The sequence below is a fragment of the Oenanthe melanoleuca genome, chromosome 1A (genome assembly GCF_029582105.1).
Source record: "Oenanthe melanoleuca isolate GR-GAL-2019-014 chromosome 1A, OMel1.0, whole genome shotgun sequence".
In the NCBI taxonomy this organism is placed as follows: domain Eukaryota; kingdom Metazoa; phylum Chordata; class Aves; order Passeriformes; family Muscicapidae; genus Oenanthe; species Oenanthe melanoleuca.
Genome location: NC_079334.1, coordinates 56,093,730 through 56,119,697, shown reverse-complemented (window position 1 = coordinate 56,119,697; position 25,968 = coordinate 56,093,730). Strand labels below are relative to the sequence as shown.

Here is a 25,968-nt window from a genome sequence, read left to right as displayed (position 1 = left end):
CCAAGGTGGAATTCAGTAGCTGCTTTGGCCTCTCTGACTCAGCAGGCAGAAGAGCCAAGAGCTGTCAGAATCTGCTTCCTTTCAGGACGTTGGCTCCTGCAGCCTGAGCAGCAATGGCTCCTTCCTGCTGGAGAGGCCCTGTGGAAAAGGCAAGGTGAAATCTCCACCTGGACTCTCCTTTCAGTATTACTGGGATACTGCCAGAGGTGTGGAGCAGTCCTACTGTGCACAGTACCACTCCATCTGGAGCTTGCACACCAGTATGAGAAAACTCTACTTACTCAGCTTCTTGTGCCTCCACCAGCAGTGTCTGCACATCCTCCCTTTTTATATTTCTCTTATTATTCAGTTTGTACTTCTCACAGTGGTTCATAATGCTTTGGAGTTTGCCAAGCATGCCTGTGAGCTCTTGTGGAGTCAGGGGAAGGTTTATTTGCAGAACATAGTTTGCCACCTTCTCAATGTCTTCTGGAGGTGCACTCTCATCTGCAACAGAAATAGAGCTGAGAGTATCCTGAGGTAGCTCTTTCCTCCCAGTAAATGGTCATTATGGCTGCCTACCCTTTGAGTAATGTGGAAGAATAAAGCTGACAGGCATAGCAAGGGTGTAAGAGAATTATCTCCAACATTTTGTAATTTAATACTATGCTTCCAGGTACTGCTGTTATTGTTGTCAAAACTGGCTGAAATGAGGATTTGAACCCACTTTGAACTGAGTTATTAAAATTCTGATGTAGGACAGAGCCCATGGAGGGTTTTAAATCAGGGCCCAGCACAGCTAGATGTGTCAGAACCCATTTCTCCCTTGGCCCACAGATCAAAGAGGTGCTGGCAAGGCTGGGGTGTGAATGGAGATTTCCAAGCTGGCCAGTGGGTATAATCCCTTCCCTGGAGTTGCCACAATATTGAGAAACTGGTTCCTTTTCTGGTTAATGAGAAAGGCTAAGCTGCAGAAGGAACCTGGGTCAGACTTGCATAGAATGGGAATTTACAATAGAGAAGAACATATTTTGACAATTCCCATTACAAATGAGCTTGTCCTAGCTCTTTGCTAAGAGGCAGAGGCACACACAGTTAGAGTGGTCAATGCCTTGAGAAGTCACATCATCAGTTTTGTTTTCTGCTCACTTCCATTTATAGACAAGAACTTGTGTGATAAAGCAGCTGAGCTGTATTAAATGGCTGTGTTAACCTCCAGAGTAAGTCAGCAAGAATTAAATAGAAGACATTTAGTGTGCAAACAGTAGTGCATTCCTGAGAGCTATTTCCTGTAGAAATATATTCATCCAAATCACCATTCACATCAGTGTCAAGTACAGCAAATTTAATGTAACTATATGCTTCTCAGCTGTTCCTGTTCTTAAACTTCAATTAACAAAACAAAGATTCAAAAAAATTCTTTTATAATTGTTAATAAATGCTGTATGTCTACTAAGAAACATAGAAGAAGAGTGAAAGAAGGGATTTTCAGTGGCTATCAATAAAAATCTGAGATTCATAATGAATTAAATGGACCTAAAACTTCCAATTCAATAAAATAATGTAAATTTTTCCGAACAAAAGAAGTCCTCTGTCCTCTGTCCTTGCTCCCATTTGGATGTGGAGATATGAATGCCAAAAGACTGCAATGCACAGAAATTTATGAGATCAGCTATGTTGAAGATTAAAGAAAATCCTGCCATGTTTGAACCCTTTGATGTGCATCTGGTAAAAAAATGTAGGATGTTTCCTACAGCATTTTCCTGCAATCCCATGAGTGGAAAATTTTTAGGGTATATATGGTTGTTTTGGTTTGCTTTTAAAGAAAGCTATGAAGTTCTACCAGAATCCTTTGATTCCTCAAGTTACAGCTTTATGGAGACGATGGAGTGGGATGTGTCCTAATTCCCACGCTCCCTACTGAGAGCCTCTATTTATGGGCCTGGAAGAAGGGGGTGGAATAACAATTTGAGGATGCATTGGACATGCCTGGCCATTATATATTGTAGGAAATTATTTTAGTAGTCCTTGCTCAGATAAAGCAGGAACAGAGGGAGTTACTTCAAATTAACCACAGTAATAAAAGATGATAATTGGAACATAACAGATATATTGTAAAATTGATACAAAGTACTGTCACCTGGGAGAAAGAAGCACTAGAAAAAAAGGGATTGAAAAAGTTTTTCACAGCTCAGGAGCTAGATGAGAAATTTCATGGATATCCAGCTAGATCATCTTCTGTCTATTATGCTGTATTATATTGGAATATATTTATGAAAAATGAATCAAAAAGAACAATGCATATTTACCTAACAAGAAGTCTTTCACTTTTTGGATGTACTCCTTAGTGATCTCTCCATCAACTTTAATTTTATTCATAGCCATCTCCAGCTGCCCATTGAATCGTGAGCCTTTCTGTTTGCTGTCTTCTGCCATTTTTCTAATGCCTTCAACCTGGAAATATTATTAGAAACAGCAGTGCCATTTTCTGGAGGTTATCTGTCATTGCTTTGAAAGTTGAGCTCTGACACAAAGGTAATGTTGATCTAAGCCTCAGCTGAAATCACTTGATGTGGCTTTGAAAAGTAGTAGAAGACCCCTTTGGGGTACTGCAGAAGCTGCTACATCTTGGTCTTCATATGGTCTGAGAAAAAGCCTAAATCAAGCATTTTTTTCTCTCTGCAACCACTACTAAACCACAGCCCCCTTCTGTTTCTAAAATAGAGTACTGACAGTTATTGCAGTACTGTAGCTTGTCAGTGATCAGATTCAGATCTGACTACAGAAAATGTAATTTCATTTGTCATTTCACATTGGACTTCTGTTAAAAAACACTTAAATAGGACACAAGGAAGGTAGAATTCAAGGTTTGTCTTTAAAAGTTACATTTAGCCACTATATTAGTATTCTTGATAATATAAATGAGAACTTTAGATTAATTATCAAATTCCAACAGTATTTTACTCTGGTAGGGGCTTTGCCTTCAAGAATGGCTCAGGTACATCTGTGGTCTGCAGAGGGAAGAGATTTCGTCTTTCCCCATATAACGAGGAAAATGCTGATGTTTTTATTTCTGGGATGTCTCAAAATAGTTCACTCGTTATCACGGGGGCGCTGAGGCTTGTGCGGACCGAAGGCGATGTCCCGGCAGCGCGGCCGGCGCTCCCGCTCCGCAGCCTTTGGCTGCCGCCCCTCCGCGTCCCGGGCTCAGGGCGGTGCCCCGATTGCTCGTTGCCAAGCCCGCCGGCTGGGATGCACTGTCGAGTGCATTTTAAAAAGAGGAAATGGATGCCCAGGCATCCTGCAGGGACAGGACAAAGCCACAGCAGAATGTAATTTCTGCTGGAAAATGTGCTTTGCCTATAACTGTAACAGGCATCATCTCTGACTGTTAATAAGAATAATCTCCTTACTGGTGCTTTGGGATTTGTGTTTTATTTCCTTGGCATATGTTGCATTGGCCACACTTTGCTTAAATTATTTTTCACTACTACTGTGCAGTATAGTTGACTAATTGATGCCCTCCTAAACATTACTGGGGGCAGAATAGCTTCATCTTGAAATTATTTTCAAGATTAATTTATTGGCAAACATGAGTAGCGTGAAGATATATAAATAGAGTTTAACGCCATGCACAGCAGTAATCCCATTGCAATAAGCATGTCAGGCTACTGACAAATGGTGCCATTTGACTCTTTCCCAGTAAAAATATAAACAATTCTAGCCGGAAACCTCCAACTCAGACACTGGGCACCATGACTTTTGAAATCTTAGCAGCTGTGAGGAAGAAGATCTAGATAAAGCCATTCTCTTTGTCCAAAGAGCAGTTGAGTTTTTGTAGATTTGTGACCTCCCAAATCTCATCCTCCATCCATTTCACTGAACAAATGTAGGTTAAATACACAGCACCTGATTCTCAGGTTTCTGTAGCTGAGTAGTCAAGTTATTTAGCAACACAGCAGTCTCCTCAGCTTTCCTCAAGGCCTCAGAGGAGAGAGGAAGAGCTCCAGTGCAGTCTGGGCCACCACACTGCCTTAGTCCGTGACTGTCTCGGCACAAAGCTCCCCCACAGGCTGCTGTGGCACATGGCTGGTCTCCTGGAACACCACAGATCTGCAATAAGGAAGATGCTTATGTCAGGACTCCTCTGGGGCCTGAGGTACACTCCTGAGGGAAGGAAGATGTTTGACATGATATGAACATTGAATGTAGGATGGGACACAGCTTCTGGTCTTTATAAAGATGGGTATGACTGTCAGTTACAGGTCCCTCTCCCCTGATTTGAAGGATGCAATGGCAGCTCATGGCTCTGAGCATCCTTGCAGGAGCCATTTGTTAGGCTCCATGTTTGCACTAAGACCCTTGCTTCACTCTTCTTTAGCAAAAGGGCTGAAACCATTCCCTAACTTTATCCAGCCCATGGGTCAATGGCTTCTTCTAAAGGAGCCAGGTAACCTCTAACAGAACAAGGTGTCATGTCTCATGCCCCATGTATTTTGACACAGATATGGAACCTAAAGGCTTAGGTAGATGATGTTTTCCAGATTTGTTATGAATTGGAACTATCAGGTATTTACTGCTGCCCTGCAGAAGAACAGAAATCCCTTTCTTTCCCAGAAGTTACACAAAGGATATGTGAGCACTCCTCATCCACTCCAGGACAAAGTCACTCTGCTTAGTTTAACTTACTCATTGAGGAAGTTTGTGTTATTCCTTCTGAAATTATTCTGATGTCCTCTTGAGACTAGAGAATGCTTAAACAGTTCCTTGTGCTGGGAACAATGGCTTCCAGGTTGGAAATAACTACAGCTGAGAAGTGCAGCTGTTTTTGATGTGATTGCATGGCTGTCACAAGAAAGTGCCATTTTCCAGACTTAAAAATGCATGTAAGCACCCTTTTAAAATAAAACCTATTACAACATCAAAAAAAAAAGAGAGGTTTTTTTTGGGTTTTAGAGCTTTTTTTTCAGCTTTCATTCAAAATCCACAGCGCCTACCTTTTCATTCAAGTTTTGGATGCCAGGACTTTTGATCTTTCTGAGCTGCTGCAGCACATTGCTTGCATTTAAGACCTGATGGTCCAACATAGTGAGAGCTTCGTTCCTGGTGTCCTCTGAGTGTCTTACAATAGGGGCTGTCCCCTTGGTCTTCTGTTCTGCCAGCAGTGATACTTCAGAGTGTTTCCTAATGTTGGTGACGGCCTCTGTACCAACAGAAATAGGGTTTAGCACCAACTGCTGCTGGTTGCATTCAGTTTGTGCATTTACTTGAATGCTGGACAATTGCTGAGTAACAGGTGATTCACTGATGTTCGATTTGGGACAGCAGGGAAGGACAGCAATTGTCATTTCCTCAGCCAAGCTTTTTAATCCTTTAGTTATCCAGCTGCCAAATAGAAATAGTTATCAATGGTCATAAAACCTGCTAAACTAGATGAAAATATGGTGGATCCTATGTCATCCATAGGATGCCAAAGGTGTTTGATAAAGCAACAGAATAAACAAAACTAAAAGGAGATCCCATTATTGACACTAACTGCTGCTGATTTGCATTCATCAGTAGCTCGTGCATTACTGCCATTGTTGATTGGCTAAAAGCTCCTGACATTTAGTATGTTTTAGGCAGGAAAACTGTTTCTGCCAGTTGTCATGAAATAATCAGCTCCCTGATTGTGAAGTCAGGAAAGCATGTGTCCTTTCTGTTCAGCACAGCACCCAAGAGTTAAGTGGTCTGCTAGACTGAGACCAAAATTTACATTAAAATATGAGGGCTTTTGGTCTTTGGAAAGTCCAGCTTCAGGACTGATGCATTCAAAAAAAAGCACTTCCAGTATAAGCACATAGGCCAGGTAAAAAATGCTTTCTGGCAAGAGTCTTACTTGGTCAGTGAAAGCTTTGCCTTAAGTTGGCTTAAAAGGGTTGGAGAATATTACATTTTTTGCAGATTAATAGCCTGAGAAAAGGACTCAGGTCTCTTGCAACACGCATAATTTAAAGCTGTTCCCACTGCTGTCGAGGTTTCCCAGATCTCCAGAGAGCCCAGATTTGTCCCCATGTTCCTAGGCAGAAATATGTCCAGAGCCAGAACTGATGTGTCAGCAGTGAAAAAGCATTAGAGGTCTCTGAATAACTTCTCTCTTTGTGCTGGTAACTGACTCAGTTACTAGTTGAAGTCAAAGACAAGACACCCTAGTTCTGTGTGCTTTGATCCAGGCTCTAAAGCCCTTGGCTGAACAATGTTTAGTTATTGTGTGGAACCAGGACTATTTATCTATCTTGCAATTCTTGGAAACAATATACAGTTTAAAGTTAGCTCTTAATACAAAATACCTGGCAAAAGACTGCTGTAACTCCTCATCTAAGACAGAGACTTTTTTCCATGCAACAGTTTCATTGCAGGAATATTTCACAGTGGTTCAGCTCTCCATTAAGTGGCCTAAGTGCATTTTCCACATTTGGTTTTTGATGGAGCTGTAGAGATTCCGAGTTCCCTTACATTAAACACAGTGCCTTAGCCCAGGCTTGATTTACAGCCTAGGAAGCTTCTCTCACCGCATGACTGTACCTCAGTGGCTGCAAAGCCGGGGGCAATGCTGGAGAGCCATAATTAATGAGATCTCATAGGCTGCAAATATTATTTTAAGGACACTTGAGTCTTGGTTTTTCCAATGGTTTTAATTTATCATTAGATACTGATGTTTCCAGGTCATCTAGCTGAATGTATGCCTGTGAGGAAGACTCTGACTCCTGATCCTCTGCAGACACATAGGCAGGAGCTCATTCTCAATGTGTGTCTAAGACACAAGTGCCAGATGAGCCTCAGATGGTGTATGTGGCCATATCCTGCTCTGCCTCAGCAAAAAGGAGAGGAAAAGCAGACAGAGCCATATGCTTCTGGTCAGAAAGGAAGATGGAGTGAGGAGCCAGTCTCTCTCCTGGGTATCAGAAAAGCTGGCTATCTTGAGGGAAATGATATTTTTGTGCTATTATATGCTTGGTAGCCGAACCGATGAATATTTGCGGCCTTGATAGGAAATTCATCTTAAATTCAAGGTCTTCCCCTCCCCACACTCCCATGTGCTTTTTATAGGGCTGTTTATCTGTCTCCAGAGGCCAAAAGATGAAGTTTGGAATGTGACCAGAGAGCACCACGGATGCCACAGCTCTGCGTCCACTGACCTCCCTGGGATTTATTGTTTCTTTGCCTTTCTGCCTTCCCCAGTCTTGCAAGTCTCAGTTGATTTGAGAAGCAGAGCCTGGGAGAGCTGTGCTGGCTAATTGCAGAGGGACCTGAGCTGAGGAGCTGCCCCAGGGGGCTGCCAAGTACAACAGGGCACGGGAGCCCTAAATCTTAGTTAATCTCTCTTTTCCCTTTTTCCATTCCCTCCACTTTGCATTTTGTTGACTTTTCCTTCTTTTTTTTTTTTCTTCTTTTTCTTTCTTTTTTCTTTTTTTTTTTTTTTAAACAGACAAAAACAAACAAAAACAAACAAACAATTTGACTGGGCCAAGTTTTTCTTGCCTGAATGAAACACTGTAAGGAGTGCATTGCTTGTAGCTTGTGTCTTCTGTGCTAAGTCCTTACCTTCTGGGGGTTCATATCTTGGCAGCCATCTCTTTGGAGAGGATTCTGCTGACCATCTCCTGCCATTGTGGGTGGTCTAGCACCTGTACAAGATTCCTGCCTGATACATCCCCATTTTTCTCCAGAAACCAGTGTGGGACACCATCATTAGAGCTATTAGCAGCTGATAGAGACTATACTTAACTCAAGCATAGAGTGTGTAATTCTTTCAAAAATGCCAAGGAGCTCAGTTCTGCTTTCATATTTTTTGATGATGGAGTGCTACTTCTCTCGAAGAGCTACAAGTATTTTCCCATGGGAACACTCAGAAGCTGCACTATGAGACTATGCTTTAATTAAATCATTCCTGTACAAGCTTCTTTAAGTATTTCTATGAGCAAGAGGAGTCAAACATGGGGGGCAATCCTTTGCTGTTCTACTGCATGTGAGTCTGTACTACGAAACTGGGTTTCTTTTATATCCTGGTGTAAGCATTTGGATTTATGAGACTTCTGACTGATGTGACCCTGGCACATGCATCTGAGATTTGGGATTCTTAAAAATCACAGCATTTTAAGATAAAAGAGAATTTGGAAAGTCGGTATAAAATGTTGTCAGTGTCAACATTGTTGTGCTACCATAGGAAGCTAAAATCTAGGAATCTTTGAAATGTTGTATGGTTTAATGATGAGAAAACATTCCAAAATTTCAGGGAAAATATCCACCCATTTTAATTCATTGCTGGCTTACCTTTGAAGCTCAAGTACTGAAAACTTCGATGTAGGTGTATTTTGTGTTGAAGAAGTTCAAACACTAGGTCAGCTTCTTCTCCAATATCTTCTATGTTCTTGTTAAGGTCAGGAAACTCAAAGGGCAAGCTGTGAAGGGGATCCATCTGTGCAACTTTTTGTCTGAAGGGGAGAAGACAGTTAAGCAGAAGTCAGACCAGATTGTTCTTAAACTAGAATTGAGCTACACAATATTTTAGAGGGCAAAAGATTCATTTATAAATACACAGAAACATTTAACTGAATGGCTTAGTATGAACTGGAAAATTCCATCATTTAAGTATATGTCTGTATGGATTAGGCATATATCAAAGATTATTTTGTTCAGAGATCTATTGAAAACAGTAGACCAGCATGTGCTGATCCGAAGTGGGACTTGATATGTAGGAATGGCTGGTGGAAGACAGTTTCTCAGCTAATGGATGTTTTCAGGAGCAACCTAGCCCTTACTGAAGGTAGCCCTTAAAATCCCTGATGCCTGAAAGGGCCTCCAGTGAAAGGACAGGATGTCTCAGAATGCGTTCAGTTTCAGAAATGGCATCTTCGAAGGCTTTGAAGCGCATGTCACAGCTGGGCATTCGTCTTCCTTTATCTTCCAGCTTTGCTGCAAACCTCATTAACCCCTGCACGGTCTGAGCAAGGGCAGCAATTTCAGTGTCCCACTGATCAAAACAAAGATGGCACTGGGGGCAGGAGGGAAAGTCCTTCTCAAAGCCGCGGCCGCACTGGTCGCAGAGCCGGCCGCTGACACCGGCGCGGCAGTTACACGCGCCCGTGGCTTTGTCACACGTGGGCTGGCGGGTCCCCTCCAGGTTACACTCACATGCTGCAAGAAAGGAACAGCACGTTACACCCAGTTGTTCCTTTTCTGTGGGATTAATGCATGAAAAAGGCACATTTCATGACAGTAAAAACAAACCAGGGTTTGATTTAGAGCAAGGTGGACTGCACAGTAGTGGCTCTTCTTCATCTCTGACTTCCATCTTAACCATTGAAATAACAATATAGATAAATAATATAAACTCTTGTCCATCTCATACGCACAGACATATGAAAGGCTGCTTCTCTACATGCATTCCCTGTCTCCCCTGTGAATATAAAAGGTAAACATGTATGTTGAGGCAGTTTCTAATCCAGTTGTCCCACTTTATAATACTTACCAACGCAATGCAACTGGGGGTTGCCAAAGTAGTTTTTCTCGCATTCATTACAGCATCTTCCGCTGTAACCTGGCTTACATGGACACTGGCCTGTAAGCTGTAAAGACAGTTGGGATTTAATAACTTCCAGCAGAGCCACAGGGCTGTATATGCATTATTTCTGCTGTACAAGACCTGCAGCAATACTACTTGCCCAAGCTTTGAACACCATAGTTTACCCACTATTGGCCCAACTTTCCTATCTTCCTCCTAAAGGTCCTGAAAACAAAACACACCCTAAGAAATGGCTTTACCTTACTTATGTCAGAGATTCTGTATGATCCAGTCTACTGATGCTGTTTGAGAACTCATCCTCTGACTATGATCTGAGAGGATTATTTTCCTTTGCAAAACAGACTTGTTTTTTATTTTTGCTGGACCTAAATACTCATCTTAACATTTCAACTTGAAACTACACAATACATCAATTGTAACTGAAAACCTTGAGGGTTTATTTTTATTTTTTTCTACATTCTAGCCCTAAAATATTCTCAAAGATGAGAAAAGGTACTCTAGCAGTATGATAGAGGAGGCATGATTAATGTAATGGTCACAGCTGCTACTTTATGAAAATAAACACTTAAAAAATACTCCTAAGACTCCCTCTTCCCTATAAGTCTATTTATGAGGCAGTTTTTTTCCTGTGACATCTTTTTACAAAAATATTTCTAAGATCCACTTGACAAATAAACAACATGCAAAGACCAACCTGCAAAGCCACATTATCAGAACAACACTTTTGATTTAATGACTCTCAGTGTGATTGCACCAACTACAAACTTCCTAAGAATTTTTTGCTTTCAGGGAATATGACAAAGAAACAATCCTCATTTATAAAAGGGTCTCCACTTTGCTGTGTCAAAACACCAGAACTCTGGTTCCTGGAAAACATAGTAATTTTCTTGCCTGGTCGCACTGGTTGCTTTGGGAGTTTTTTGGATCACAGTCACAGGTCTGACATCCTTTTCTGCTAGCCAGGTGCCAGTAGCCAGGGGCACACTGGTCACATGTGGCACCCAGCACATTGGGCAGGCAAGGACAAGCTCCTGTGGCTGGGTCACACAGGCAGGCTGCGTCCCCCCCCGGGCACATGGCAGGGAGAACACCTGCCAGATTGCACATGCAGCCTGGAAAAAGAAGGACAGTTACTACAGCAGACAGTAATGCAGACAGCTGATGGACAATCAGAGCTGGATATAAAGCCCATGCTGTAGGTTTACTTTTAGTGACCTTGAACGTGTTTAATCTCATACACATTACCTGCCTTTCTGTAATAACTTACATATGGCTTTGAGAAAACTTACTGTGAATGTTCTACACTTTTAATACAGGCACAAAGAATGAAGACTCTGAATTTTAAATCTTATTAGAATGCAATGTTAAATATATTGGGTAAGGATAAGTTGATTTACAGTAAGCATTATCCAGCATGGGAATCCCCAGTAAGCCAAGTAAGATAAGAAGCCTTCCTTTTGAGAAGCCAAAAGTTCTTGCTTAACAACTTCTAACAGACATCCTCCAAGAATGAAAGAGGGATGGGCTTGGACTGTATTTTAGAGATTCCCAGAAAAACAGTTTATTGACTATACTTATAATTATCTTAGCCATAAAAAAGTAAATCCTCAGTCAGGCACATCTGTGAAAATGAGTATAGAGAAAAATTGGGAAGAAGTTTGAGCCTTGGTTTTCCTTACACTTCTACTCTCCTGTTCAAAGTGCTGACTTACTGATGTGCCCTCATGGAATCTATTAAATTGCCTGAACGCCCTTACTCTAGCCACTCAATGAAAACAACTGGTGAGGCAGGAAATTCAGCAAGGGATCATCTGGTTAACTGAGATCTAACTGAGCTTAGCTGGAATTAGCCAGCAACATGGATAAACAATTATCACTGATTCATTTACTTTTGATTCCTTCCTGAATAAGCTGAATGCACATTTATTTTTGTAACAGAGAGTACTGCTCATTCCACAAATTAGTATTTTCTAGGAGTGATATTCAATATGAGATTTAGTGAGACTTGGATGTCAAAAATTTCATAGATGCCATGTTAAGTTATTTGTATCACTGATATATTTATATTTAGTAAACAGAGAAATACATTTGTGATTCTTATATTTTGCTCTATTTAGCTGCTTTAGTTTTGTCCTCCCTCCAAGATCTAGCCTTTCCCTATAGCCTGTTTTGTTAAAAACATTTTCTTGGTAGTAAAACAGAATTGCAGTGCTGTTACTTACTTTGACAGCTTTGATTGAGGGCTGAGCCAAAATAACCTGGTTTGCAGAACTGGCAGTTTGCTCCATGGGTGTTGTGTAAACACTTGGTGCATTCCCCAGTGACCCTGTTACAGGACTCTGGGTCTGTCAAATCAATGTTGTTATTACAGGGACATGGTGCACAATCAAGCCCAGGGCTGCTGGCTTTGTTGTAGAACCCACTAGGACACTCATCACACTGATTGCCTGTTAGAGAAAGTTGAAAATATTGCTGGCTGGTGGCAATTCAAGTGAAACATGTAATTTCCAGTAATATTATTAAAATATTCAGACTGTCAGTTCAAATGCATATTTTCAATGGAAAATATCCACCTGTTAAAGGGTAATCCATTACCATTTAATCTTCTGATCAGTTTAAATTATATCTTTCCCACTGAAATCTGATGGAAATACACCCTCCTCATCCCAAGCTGTTTATACCAAAGAAGTTCCTTTTAGCAAATATGTGCCACATCATGCACTTCCAAACATCTTTTTCCATCAGATGAACTCTGATGCTCTGTCCTTGCTTGCTGGCATTACAACTATTTCTGCATTTCATCTCAATGCCCGTCCTGATTTGGGTGCTACCTCTGCCTCTTAGAAACCATTCTGGGCAGACTGATGTTTCTGGAACCATATCCTCAGTTCATCCTCAGCCAAGGACTCTGCCACTTCACTGTGCTCCTCAGGACCCAGAGCCTTTCTCAATCTCTGAGAAAGTGAGACCAGTGCTACAAAGGTGATCAAGAATCTTGCTGGAAAAGAGCAGGAGCAATGAAGTCCAAAACTGAGGAGTGCAGTGATTAATGAGGACAGAAGCCCCCTGGGTGAACACCAACATGAATCATTTTGGCCCTACAGCAATTGCTCAAACAAAACCACTCTTGACTTACAAAGGAACCTTGCCTAAGTAAAGATGGCAGCATTGCTTTAATTTTCAGCAGTGCTTCCCATTAAGCTTTGCTTCCATCACAGGAGATCTTTCTAATGCCCAAGGAAAGGGAAGTACCTTCAGCTTTCCCTTCAGGAATTCAACCTAAGTCAACAAGGTCTTAGAAAATGAGGAATCAGTTTGCTGCAAAAATATCTGCATTTGAGACTACTGAGAATAGAAACCCCATTTCTAAAGTGACTATTTGAACAATGAAGCAGTCACTTTAAGACATAATGTCAAAGAGTTTACTCCATATGGAGAAAGACTTTCTCTGATTGGGAAATCTTATCAGCTCTTTTTGATGCCCTAATCATTCCCATTTGGGCTTGCAATGCTTCTTCTTCAGAGATAACAAGCAACTGCAGTTCCCCCCCTCAGACTACCAGATTAATATAATGCCCCTGGAAAGGAGGAGTTTTCAAGAGAGTGACATCAGAATAATTAATAACTTCACTGTATCCACATAGGTGAATCCCTTTTTAAAACACTAACTGCACAATTCCCATTCTTCCTAATCAAAACTTAGCCACATAATTTCAGTAAACTTGAGGGATAACTCTTCTTAGCTGTTTTATTAGCATTACCTCATTGTTGTTTCTGAACCCAACAGGTGAAGGATGATAATTTTTTCTCTTATGTTAATTTTAGTAGTATCAAAGCCAGTCCTTATTTTGCTTCATACCTGAATATCCCTCGAGACAATTACAGACAAGCTGTGCAGACTGGGAGTCCTGGTAACAGGAACGTGCAAAATACCTATTGCTTGTAGGTGACCCTGGACACATGCATGGCTGGCAGGTTTCTCCATCCAGAGGGTTTCCATAATAACCATCCATGCATCTGCCAAAGCAGGACAAATTGTCAAGTGCTTCATGCAGGTGAATCAATTTATATGTATATATTGAAATCAGTATTCCAGACCATTGTAATGCTATCTCCATCAACTGGTAGAGATATGTCAAGCTTCAAAGGTGTTCTAAAATGGAAAATCAGAGCTGCATTCTCAAAATCTGAAGCAAAATGAAAAAGACATGTTTTGCTTTCAAGAAATGCTTGTGAAGACCTTTACCTACTCTGGAACTATTTTAATCTAAATGATTACAGTATGGCATATCACACATGGTCTGCATAGGCAGCTAAAAGCTGCCATGTAAAAGTTCTGTATATTTGCCTATCAGTACATATATTCATCTATTTCCATACAGACACACACACAGAATGGTTGACAAGACAGTAAAATGTGCTGGCAAAGAAAGCAGTGATTCCTTAAGAGTACTCAGAGAATACTGCATATTTTAGATGCAACATATGCATTGAGCCATGTTCTGTCTGACATGTTCTGCAAACCTGGGGCAACGGCTCTTTCAAGGTGCTGGTGGCTCTGCTGTTACCTAGACTGGTGGGGGCTTTTGGGGCTCCCTTGGAGTTCAGACACCTTGCCCACCACCAATGCCTCTGCATCCCAACCCCCCATAGTCCTGCAGCTGCAGCAACAGCAAAGCAGAGGCTTCTGAAGCATCCTCAGTCTTTTATCTGTTTTATTATGGCAAATGGGAACATAGTTCTTCATATGCATACAGGCAGGGCTAAAAGACTTGGCTAGCCGAGTATGCTTCCCCTGGAGATCCTGCAAAGCCACAAGAGGAGAAAAAGTGTTTCACCCTCCCATTTTTAATCTGTTTACCATCTACAGGTAGAACAGCCAAAGACTGCACTGTCTAAAAGCACTGCAGGAAAAGCTCAACAGATTTCATGAGGAAATCCTCTTAAAATGAATGACAAGGTACAGCCCAGCCAAACCAAACTAAACAAACTTAATTTTGATGTCCATGTTGAACTGCAATACTGCTGCCAGTGTACAAAATAAAAAAGAGGAACAGTGTCCTGAATGGAGCTGGAACATATGGGAAAAGTAATTTGCTGGTGATATGGAACTAATACGACCAGCAAAGAGGGTACATTTACTTAAACTCCTTAGAGGTAATTGCAGGTATTAAAATGAATATTCAGCAAATATTCAGCCTCTTGGCTAGCCTTGTGCTGGGTTTTAAATTTGAAAGCTGGCAATTTGGAACCTGGCAGGCATGAGTTTATTCCACACACAGTGCTTTGTGTGTGTCTCCAAGTACATGGTGCCATAGTGTCCATGTCTCAAATGCCTTCTTGAAGGTAGCCTGCTGCAATGCTGGGTGCATGCCCTGCCTGCAGTCCACCCACAGGCTTTGCATGCACATTCTCACTTGGATTTGCCAAAGAAAAAGGTACCTGACATTCAGCAGGCCCAGTTTCATCCTGGTTTAGGTATGTGTTTCCTGTTAATTGATGCATTTGTAGGCCCCCAGCTACAGAGGCATTTTGGAGACCACCAGTGTCAGTGTCAGTGTCAGTGTCAGTGTCAGTGTCAGTGTCAGTGTCAGTGCCAGTGCCAGTGCCAGTGTCAGGTGGAGCAGCCCCGCCCATGAACTGACCTTTCACAGCGGCTCCCAGCGGTGAAGCCGCGGCAGCCGAGGCACTCTCCGGTCAGAGGGTCGCACAGCTCCGCGTGGCCATTGCAGGGACAGGGCCGGCAGTGGGGGAATCCAAAGTACCCGGGCAGGCAGCGGCTGCAGCGCTGGCCACCCACGTCCCGGCGGCAGGAGCACTGCCCTGTCACCTGGTCACACAGCGCGCTCAGCGAGCCCTGCGGGTGGCACTCGCATGCTGGAAAACACCCAAAGCAAAGCTGTGTCCTTAAAGCGTTCCTGCCAGCCCACCTCATCCCTGGCGCGGCTCAAAGGCAGCAGGGGTGGAAAATCTGTTATTAGTGGAAACGTTTTTATATAGCTTCACATATAATCTGGGATTCAAAGCCCTAAACACTGGGTATGCTAGTGGTACTGGCAGTGGTGCTGGCTGCAAGGCACTCACCGTAGCAGCCGTGGAAGCCGAAGCCATAGCTGCCTGCAGAACAGGTGTCACAGCAGCGTCCCACGACGTTGGCTTTGCACTGGCACTGGCCCCCCAGCCTACTACAGCTGGCATTCAGCGACCCTTGGGGATTGCACTTGCATGCTGGCAAGGGGAAAGAAAATCAAAACAGGTTTGATTGTCAAGGAGTTCTACTGCTCTCATCAGCTTGCAGGTTTCACACTTTAAAATAGGTAGGAAAGAGCATGATTATTCTTCTCAGGGGTTCACTAACCTGGTGATGGTCATAGTTTAGATCATTTGATGGTGTAGCATCAGTGGTGATGGTGTATCAGGCACCAGCACAAGTCTTGGTGTTGCAGTTGCCACATTCAAGGCACTGCCTTCAGCACATATTTGGGGTAGGACAGAAAGGGAGTGGCAAAGTAGATCCAAATAAAGACATCCTGAAGTCTAGAGAGGTTTGCTATAAATCTGCATCTACCTGGACCACTGGACATAACCTGCAAGCTGTATTCAGTCTGCATCTGTGTACTGTTTGTATCCTTCTGGACACCCTGGACTAACTTGTTCTAGGTTGCTCTGCTAACCTACAGAGGATGTTTGCCCAGGATGGTCTGGAAAGCACTAGAAAACCAAAGTGTCACATTTCACTGGGAGAATCCCATCACTTTAGGAATCAGGCCAACAGGGAGTTAGCACAGCCTGTGCCTAAATGAGGGGTTCACTGGTTGCACAGATGTGACCTCATTATCTGATATTAGAGTGAGGCATGAATCCTTCTAAAAATCATCCAAGCAGATGCTATCACTTTGGAGGCATGCTAGGCTCCCTGAAAGAAGCTGACCACCAAAGTCATCCAGAAAAGCCCCTCACTGTTACTTAAAGTGTAGAGAAGTGCAGTGCATTTCTCTGGGCCAAATACCTGGGAAATTCCCATAGCTACTAAGCCCAGCTAATCTTTCTATGGTGGATCCAGGAGGCTGCTTAGGGATTTCAAACCCCACCTGCCACTGCCTTCTTGCTGGAATATTATTAAAGTTTTCTTGGTGAATCTCTTCAAGTACACCAGGTTGTACCATCATGTCTGGAATCTTACCAAGGCTTTCAGCTGGCCTACAGCATCTAGAGAGAGGGCTTAGAAACATCTCTGTCATTTAACAGCATCCAGAAAAGTAGGAAAGTTGCTGCCTTGGCCATAGGGTAAAGGCATCTGATTCAAATGCTTTTCAGAAGGCACAAAACCACTGCCATGGCCCCTGTCATGCTCAGGAGTGATGAACTCTGAGATTCATGCCACCAAGAGGTGTTTGCAGCACACACAGGGTTCAGAGAGATATACCCTGTGCATCCATGGATATCACATGCTGACCTGCTTCACTTCTACAGCACTGCAGGCTGAGAGCTCTACAGTCAACATATCCTACAAACTCTGTGGAAAACCAGCAGCTGCCCAGAGGAGCTGCCTGTGCAGGCTAGTCCTTACCGACGGCGCCGTTGTGAATTCGGGCTGACAAGCTCACTATGAGCCGTGCGCACGCTTCGGGCAGGACGTGAGGCCCAACTTCAGATGCAATTTCAATACAGTGATACTTCTGGTACTCATCTAAATCCTTTTCACTGCATAAGTTCTCCACGGAGCCAATCCTGGGAATAAGTCCAAGCTTTGTCATTAAGAGAGAAAAGAAAAATATTTTTGCTTAGATATATTGAAAATCAGAATTTCCCACATTCTCTTAATGTGCTTTCCATTACAACGAAAGTGGCCTGGAGCACTGGGTTTCCAAATCTGCAGTTGTGCCATTCTGTCATCTAAATTCACATTTATTCTGAAGGTCTAAACATTCCCTGAGTTCTTCAAATAAGAGAGACTGTGTTTAAAAAAATAAAATTATAATAAGATCTCTGATACATGCTCAGAACTGGTCTTGCTGTGCTGTTTTAGCGACTCCAGGAGCAGTGTCGGGCCAACATTTTTACTAGTATTATTGTGATAAGGAAAAATCAGCTGAAAGTTCTACATCCAAGTATATAGTCAGCCCCTGAAGGGTCTAATTCTACAGGAATAATTAGAGAAATAGACCTAAAAATATTTTTCTCAAGAGAAGGACCCAAAACTAACACCCAGTCCCTGACTTCATGGAAACTTGGGAAATATCTGGACCTGATTCCCAGGAAGTACACAACTAATTTTACTTTTCCAATATAATCTTTAAAAATATCCATGATACTGACAAATTAGAGATATTTTTAAAAACCTGAGTGATGAGAAGCTGCACAAATTTATATTCATAGCCACAGCATCTCATCAGCACATATATATGGACTGTGTTCATAATCAATGAGCAACAGGTAGAGATACATGCGACATATGCAACAAGTATGACTTGTAATGCTCCATAAAAATTTAACCAGATACAATTCTGCCTTTCCGTACAAAAATATGCAAACAGTACCAATGGAGATAAACAGAAGCTGAATTTCTATCAAAACACGCTATACATGATTTAAAAATATTTCTAATAAGTCTGTAAAAAAACACCATCTATAAATACAACCTCAAGGGACTTGTGATAGAACTACTCACTGAGTCAATCAGGATGAATGATTTTGCCTTTGTGTCAGAGGCAGAGAGCTGAGAAAAATACACATCCACAAAATATTCTGTTTCCGGCTCCAGGCAGACTGGAGTTTGCAGAATTGCAATCCTGTTTCACAGAAATGAAGCACAGTTATTGCCAGGAGTCAGGACAAGGCAAGTTTACTGGATGTTGTGAGCTCTCCCTTCCCTCTGTGACTGCAAACTGAAGCCTGCAGCCTGGAGCAAGCCCTGATACTGAGAAGCACACCCAGCCCCATGCTTGCAGGATTTGGGAAAGCTGCAGGACTTCTGCCAGATGATTCTGGGGAGACCAAACTGAAAATGGCAGGTTTTATTACTTCTAGCAAGGGGGTTTGCAACTCACTGTTCATATTCATCCTTTCCTGTCCTTATTTGATCAAGACATTGCTCACATCCTCTTAGCTTGTCTCTATTCTTTACACAGGTCCAAGCTGAAAAGCTGGTTTTGAAAATAGACTAGGACAGCGACTTTAAGTCAGTATTTCCTTTCTATACTGAAGCAGCTGCAGTTGGATCTTCACCAGAGCAACCAACCCTAGCTGGATCTCAGGCTGCTCTCCTGGGTTTGGCAAACCTTTGCCAGATTATGGACTGGGGCATCAGACTCCTCCTTAAATCCCAAGTAGTATTGTGAAAGTAAGAGAAAAGGCCACACATGTGTTTCTGATATTCCCACTCCCCGCACATGTGTTGCTCTGCAGCGCTTCAGTAAATGATTTGTACACAGATCTACAGGCAAAAGGACAGCAACAGTCAGACCTCTTTGTAGCTGGGAGAGTCAGCTCATGTGGCTCCTGTGAAAGGCCCTTGTTTTTGCAGTGTTGACCTGACAAGATACCAGCAGGCCGGATGGCAACACTTGCAAGCCAGTCTTCCAAGAGCTATAAACAAAAGACAAAAATCATGTCTGTATTTTATATCTGAAAAACCTGCTTTCTCTTTGCAAGCGTTAATGAAAGCCATCTGAATGATTGCATGCTGCAGTGACAAAACAGATTTTCTCTTTATTCTTTACAGCACTGAAAAACAATGTTATTTGTGAAAAATTCATTGTATTTGCAATGGCTAATGAAAAGCAGAGACGGAAATGGGACCTCAGCTGGTTCAAATGGAAACAGCTCTGTTAGAGTCATTGGAGTTGTTTCTTTTCTTAGCACAGTGTTATTCTGGAGATAACCTTCATTACCTGCCTTGTCACACATCTAATAAGAAATAATCAACATAAAAGACTTTGTAACAAAAGTATTTAAAACCCAACTCTTCAATGCTTAGACAGAAAAAGCTGCATCAAACCAGCCCACGGAAAAATTGTTCCCATGTTTTAAGACACTGGGAGATTGTTTTGCCTCAGAGTGACAGTCAGAGAACAAAATACAATAGACAGCAGGAAAATTTTGTGTTGTGGGACTGTCCTAGAGAATCACAAAAGAGTAAGGAGTATACAAAAGCTGGTAGCAATAAAACCCTTGCTTGTGTTTTTGAAGACATGGGTGAGGACCTGAGTTACCAGATTTCCCTAGACATGTCATCATCACTGAGAAATCTTCTCCAGGCAGAAAAATAGTAATTTGGTTATTTTCTTACAATTTTCACATATCTCAGAGTCCATTTGGGACAACTGGGAAGCAGGATGCCTGTAAAAGCCCTGGTTAAATATCTACGCAATCACTCCTGCCTGTGCACATTTTACTGCCCAAAAAATCCCAGCTAAGAATACAGGATACTTGTTTAAAAGGAACTGCATTTTCCACGTGTTTGATTTTTGAGTAAAAGTCCAGTCCAAGTAAAGGTGCCAAAAGAGAAACACTCAGAAGATGAAATGTTGTCTGATGCTTAGAAAACACTTTTACTGCTGATTTTTCATATTTGAGTGGAAAGGGTTAAGGGGGACAGTGGAGGACATATTATTTGGTTGGTAAGGCAAGTTATTACTGGATAAAAAGCTAAGCAATTTTAAATTTAGATATAAAGAATAGGACAAGTTGCTCATCCTATTATTCACAGAATAGACCCTGCACCTAACAGAACAACACACGACACACATGACACAAGTACCTCAGGCTCATAACGAACTGTGATGTCAAAGTCCATAGCAAAGGGAACGTTGCTGATAACAAATCGCAGCCCAGCTCCGCTGGGGACGCGGGCGAAGCCGTGTCCTGTCCAGGTGACGGCCCGGCCGGCGCTGGGCTGCCGGAACACCACCGCTGGATCCGCGTCCTGCCCGAACTGCATCGCGCCCTGCAACCACACACCGGCACTTCAGCAACACACTGAGACAAATCACAAAAAAAACCAAACTCGGAACAAAGAAAGGAAATATTTTTGCCACATTGTTTACTTATTTTAGCTATCAGTCTCATTTTCTGTACAAGCTTGAGATCAACAATCTAAGAACTCTCTCAAAGGTAGAATATTTAGAGTTACGTGTGAAGAAAAGCTTCCTATAACCTTGCAGCAACAGCAAAACGAGGGAACGGAATAATCCACTCACCTCTGAATATTTGGCAACTCCAAACATTCACATTGCAAACCTTAAACATGGCTAGATACATAAATATCAGTACTTAAATGGCTGCATTTAAGTGCAGGAGGTACCATGGTAAACTCACTGGAAATGACTTGTAACAAAAAAAAAAAAAAACAAAAACAAAAACAAACAAAAACAAAACAAATAAAACAAACAAACAAACAAAAACCAACAAAATTTTCATAAGGACTTTTCCAAAAATTCATGGAACTTGAGTCCACAAAGTCACTGGACAGAGCAGAACAAGCCTGTCAGTGTGAATTATAAAATGTCCAACCCAGCTGTGTACCAAAAAAATTAATTTGCATCAGGATTGTAATGTCTAAGACTGTGAATCCCATGTGCTCAGGCATTTCCTTGCCCTTTGTTACAAAAAAAAAATAAAATTATTATTTGATGTAAACTTAAGTAAATACTCAAGTACTAATTTACCTGTTCCAGTCCAGATTTTCTTACAGTTCGTTTCTTGTTCCTGTTTAACACAATCTTTCCATTTTCAATCATGAACTCATAGCCTTTCTTTTGGAAGTAGGTGTCACACCGTGGAAGAGTGCTTGGCTGAACCTATGAAGCAATAAAACAGGAGCAGCACTATCTCAACAATGTTGAAGGGAGGTAAGCAAGCAAATGAAAATCCACATTCTTAAAACAAGATCTATTCTCACTGGGAGAAACTCTAAACTGTGGCCCAGCAGCTGCTGGAAACCTTTTTTGCCTCACTGCCTTAAAATTAACTTGCACTTTCCCCTCATAAGCTATGTCCCAGACATCTGTTTTCCATTTAATTATTTGACTGTAGGATAATTACCGATTGTGATGATAGCTAAATATTTGTGGATGTGACCTGAAAATAAACATTTTTGTATTATTCCTTATAGTTTCTGTACAACATGCCAGAGAAAAAATGTTAGCAAAAGCATAGAAAGAGATGCATCCCAGGCTTGCACTCAGCATGGGGAACAGCTACCCTCACATTTAAAGGGGGAAAAAAAAAAAAAATTTCTATAAACATTACAGATGGATGCCAAATTCTTGAGGAAATTAGGGTACAATCAATGCCTTTATATAAGGCAGCAGGAATTAGTCCAATGGAGCAGAGAGTAATTTGATTCTTCCCTTGTTGGAGATTCCCAGAAATAAAACATTTCATGAGAACTATTAGCAACTCAAATACTTTCCTCTAATTTAAATAATTAAATTAATTTCTCTAATTCATGCGTGCACTTGAGAAGCAGCAAGGGCAGCTTTTCAGGTCATACCACGCTGCAGTGACTGTCCCTTTTTAACAGCCCCAGTTATGGAATAGTCATGTCCATGAAAAACAAAGACAAACTGACTATGGTCCGGGGACTTGCTTTGCATTTTCTTGCTAAAGAGCTGCTCCCCAAGCAAGGGCTCTTCTCCTCAGCCTCAGCCCCCATGCCAGCACTGCAGTGATCCCCACTCAGTACAACACCTAAAAAAGCAAAATACCTACCAAGGGTGCAGAGCCAGAAAGGGGCTTTGCATGCTCAGCTTCATAAATATAATAATCCAGAGGCAGAAAGAAGTATCCTGGAGCTGGCTCGGTGCACTGGCGGCTCACGATGTTGGGCAGACACTCGCACTGACCGTCCTTCAGCGAGCACCTATGGGAGGAGTTGGTAAAGGGAGGACATCAGCATGACCCAGCTGGGTCCTCACAGCATGAGGACAGCTCAGACCCACCCTCATTCCACCTTTGCTTAATTTCCCCATTGCTGGATTACCTCCATTACTAAACTTCTTGCTATCACCCATGTCCTCTGTTTCTGATGCTGGATTTATTCAATACTACTTTTCCATGACTTCAGAGTCTACAACCTGCTTTGTCTTTGTCTGTTCCTTACCTGAAGTTCCATTCTTTTGTCTCCTGAGCATCTGTTACTGTTTATTCCTGTATAATTTCTTGTATTTTTTTCTATATCTTTTATATATCTTGTATCTTTTTCTATAAGGATCACTATATCACAATTCTTAATAATCTGTCACCCACAATTATGGAGGCAGGACATGAGATCAGAACGACCTTTGATGTGATATGGAATGTTTTCATATACTTACAAACAAGGGGATTTACCTGCTCACAAGGAGCTGCTCTACAGCATGGGACTGTGTGCTCCTCTGTCTGAAGTAACAGCAGTAGTGAAGACCCCTGCCCAATAGACTTCTGGAGGAGCCCAACTGAAACCAACCTTGCTTCTAAAATTATACATTTTAAATAGGAGCCAGAAAAAGAATTCTAGCATTTAAGGTACATGTAGGAAGCTAAGTTAAAAATGCCACCTCTAACTTACTTCTAATTTCTAACAGTATTAGGGCCTCTGGTTCCCTCAAGGCATATGTTTTATATTTCATATTAAATACATCTTGGCTAAACCTGATTCATGGTTGGTTTCAAAGGAAATAGGTAAATCCTCTTACTATAAATAAATTTCCAAAATCTCCACCCAACTTTACACTGTTTGCATATGATAAAATTCCATCTACATTGTATTTTCTTATCTGTACTGTAACTGCATTAATCTAACCAAAAAATCTAGCCTAAGGGTTTATAAAAATTAAAACCAAGAAAGAAATTGTAGAACTTTAACTTACAAGTTATTCTGGGATCCACCAATATCACAGTCACATGGAGAACAGCCATACAAACTGGTGCCAAGACCCCAGTATCCTGCCTGGTATAAAAAGAAAGGTTCTTTCATGGCAAATATTTAAGTATGCAAAGCAAAACAAAACTCGTTCTGCTGGATGAACAATAGTCTGGAGCACTACTGTGCTTGGCCACAAGAGATTGCTTCTCTTACTGGATAGCAGGGGTGCTCAGCCACTGCAAGAGCCAGATATTTACCCACTTGTACAAGCAAATTGCTCTGTAAACAGCAAAGATGGATCAAGGGCATAATTTTGCATTTCTTTTCCTTCCTAGGAGTGCTCCTCCCTCTGCAATTTGATTGCACAAATGTCCGAGAGCAGCGAAAGAGAAGCAGATGTGTCAATGCAAAATGGGAGCATACAGCTATAAAATTATTTTGAATTTTGACTAATTGTTTACTTTTCTGGCAATGAAAAGGTGTGAGGTGGGTGAGGAGACTTCCAAAACGACATGCAGAAGCGAAACCAAAAATTGAGTACGTACAAGGCATTTTTCACAGCGTTGCCCTGTGGTGAACCTCTGGCAGAGGCACTCTCCTGTGGCAGGATCACAGATGGAGAAGGGCAAACTGCCCAAGGGATGGCAGTTGCAGGCTGCAGGGACAGAAAAGTGCAGTTACCTCTGCAGGCCCCAGTGATGGCGGAAGGATTGGCATTGACATTAGATGAGTCATCAGCATGACAGGCAGTCTCCATCCTCCACACAGACACTCTGCAGATGATTGTACCCTGGCACCCTCCAGCCCTCAGGCTGCCCTTGGAAATGGACAATTTCCTTGGTGGGTCCCTCTCTGGGGGGAGCGGAGGCACTGCCAGAAGACCTCTGCAGTGGTTTGCCACTGTGTCCTGGTCTGCACTGCACTCCTTGTGTGTGAGCACCTGGTGTGGGCATAATGTGCTCACAAACCCATAGTGCACCTGGGCAGGGATGGGATGTGTTTTCACCAAGCCTTTCTCAGAGGAATGCTTGGCTGGAAGTTCTTTAGACAAAGCAGCAGCTCCTGCCATCTCAATACCCCTTTTCAATTAAGTTGCATATTTAACAGCCTTTCGAAAAACAATAGCCTGATCTGTTCTACTATGCATTCTGAAAGAGAATTTGTATTGTTTCAGTCTTGGATGCTACACCAGAAACCTTGCATTTTGTTGACGTTAAATTACAGCAGGCAACTGGATATTTTGTGACTCGAATAGAGTGTCAGCGTGCAAATCTGTGCATTCAACCACGTCCATGCCTTAAAAATGCAAAGGAAAGGAGACTGGAGGAGGAGGATTACATACGCTGGCAGCCCAGGGGGTCGCTGCTGCTCAGCCCGTGGTAGTTTGCCCTGCACCTGTCGCAGCGAGCGCCCTCCACGTTGTCCTTGCAAGGGCAGCGGCCGGCGACCGTCCCCAGCACGGGGTCCGTGCGGCCCTCGCACACGGCCCCGGGCACCGTCCCCGCCGGGTCACAGCTGCATGCTACAGGCAGGGTCAAGGAGACACATGAAAAAAGCACATGTAGATGTAAGCATGAAAATGCAATTATATAGCTGCTGGTAATCTGTCTTTGGCACCTTAAGGACTTTTCATGCCAACCAATTGCTACAATTAAATAACGCTCAGGGAATTTTCTCCATGCTATGTTAATAATGAATTGAGGTCATCTTGCAGAAGAGCTTTCATCTCTGAAAGATTCTTTTTCTTGCATATGGCAAGTATCTAGCAAAAGTTACTTACCCCTCCCCTCATTTTGGAACCTCTTCTGTAATCACTGAAGGTCACAGAAGCAACATCACTACTGCTATTCATATTTATATTGACCTTTTTAAAGAAAAATGATAGCTTTTCTGGATCTCTAAGCTCTGTTTAGCAAGGAGTTGGAATAAGCAGCTCTTTTTACAGTGCTGGTTGGAGGATGCTGTCATGCAGCTACTTAGTAAGGAGGTTTGGATGTGATAAGTTTGGTAACATTTTTACAACCATGTGGATATTTGAGCATGGGGATGGCCACAGGGCTCAGAGCAAAGGGAGCCAGAACAACCCTGTTTTGAATCATTCTTACAGAAGTTCAAGAGGGAAGCTTACGGAGGCACGCCTGAGGATCTGAGATGGCTCTGAGTGGATCCTGGTAAAAGGAAGGCTTGCACTTGTGGCAGTGTTGGCCGGTGGTGTTGTCCTGACAGTCCTCACAAACACCACCGCTGACCCCGCCGCTGGCCTGGTACACGGCCATGTCAAAGTGGCATCTGCTGGAGTGGCTGTTGCAGTTACAACCTGAAACCAAAACAAGCAGTGGGGTATTTCACACCATGTAAATACTGTGGTCTGGCCACATTGCTGTCTACACTTAACACAGGGTTACTAGCTGTTTGTATGATTTTGGTGCCCAGCAAGATTATTCCCAGTCCTTGTGTGTTACAACTGGAGGATAAAATTGGAGTCTTCGGACAGAACTTTATCCTAAACTTGGAAATGCAGGTGAGTGTGCCTGATATGCAGTGAGGAACAGTTCTCTGCTGAAGAAATCTCTAG

General features: G+C 42.3%; 1 protein-coding gene across 1 annotated transcript in view; it reads right to left on the bottom strand.

Moving 5' to 3' along the window:
• The window catches only part of LAMB4 (laminin subunit beta 4), a 39,153-nt gene that overhangs the window by 3,733 nt on the left and 9,452 nt on the right, over nt 1–25,968 (bottom strand). Inside the window, exons 9-29 of the mRNA XM_056510875.1 lie at nt 25,522–25,710; nt 24,736–24,915; nt 23,939–24,048; nt 23,398–23,477; nt 22,259–22,409; nt 20,307–20,492; nt 19,011–19,132; nt 18,216–18,336; nt 17,115–17,292; nt 15,629–15,772; nt 15,190–15,421; nt 13,404–13,561; nt 11,767–11,991; nt 10,436–10,656; nt 9,491–9,587; nt 8,781–9,156; nt 8,293–8,453; nt 4,977–5,182; nt 3,889–4,092; nt 2,289–2,433; nt 282–486 (exon numbers count right to left, since the gene is read on the bottom strand). Coding sequence (XP_056366850.1) covers nt 282–486; nt 2,289–2,433; nt 3,889–4,092; nt 4,977–5,182; nt 8,293–8,453; nt 8,781–9,156; nt 9,491–9,587; nt 10,436–10,656; nt 11,767–11,991; nt 13,404–13,561; nt 15,190–15,421; nt 15,629–15,772; nt 17,115–17,292; nt 18,216–18,336; nt 19,011–19,132; nt 20,307–20,492; nt 22,259–22,409; nt 23,398–23,477; nt 23,939–24,048; nt 24,736–24,915; nt 25,522–25,710 — 3,691 coding nt within the window. The remainder of the gene's footprint in view (nt 1–281; nt 487–2,288; nt 2,434–3,888; nt 4,093–4,976; nt 5,183–8,292; nt 8,454–8,780; nt 9,157–9,490; nt 9,588–10,435; nt 10,657–11,766; nt 11,992–13,403; nt 13,562–15,189; nt 15,422–15,628; nt 15,773–17,114; nt 17,293–18,215; nt 18,337–19,010; nt 19,133–20,306; nt 20,493–22,258; nt 22,410–23,397; nt 23,478–23,938; nt 24,049–24,735; nt 24,916–25,521; nt 25,711–25,968) is intronic.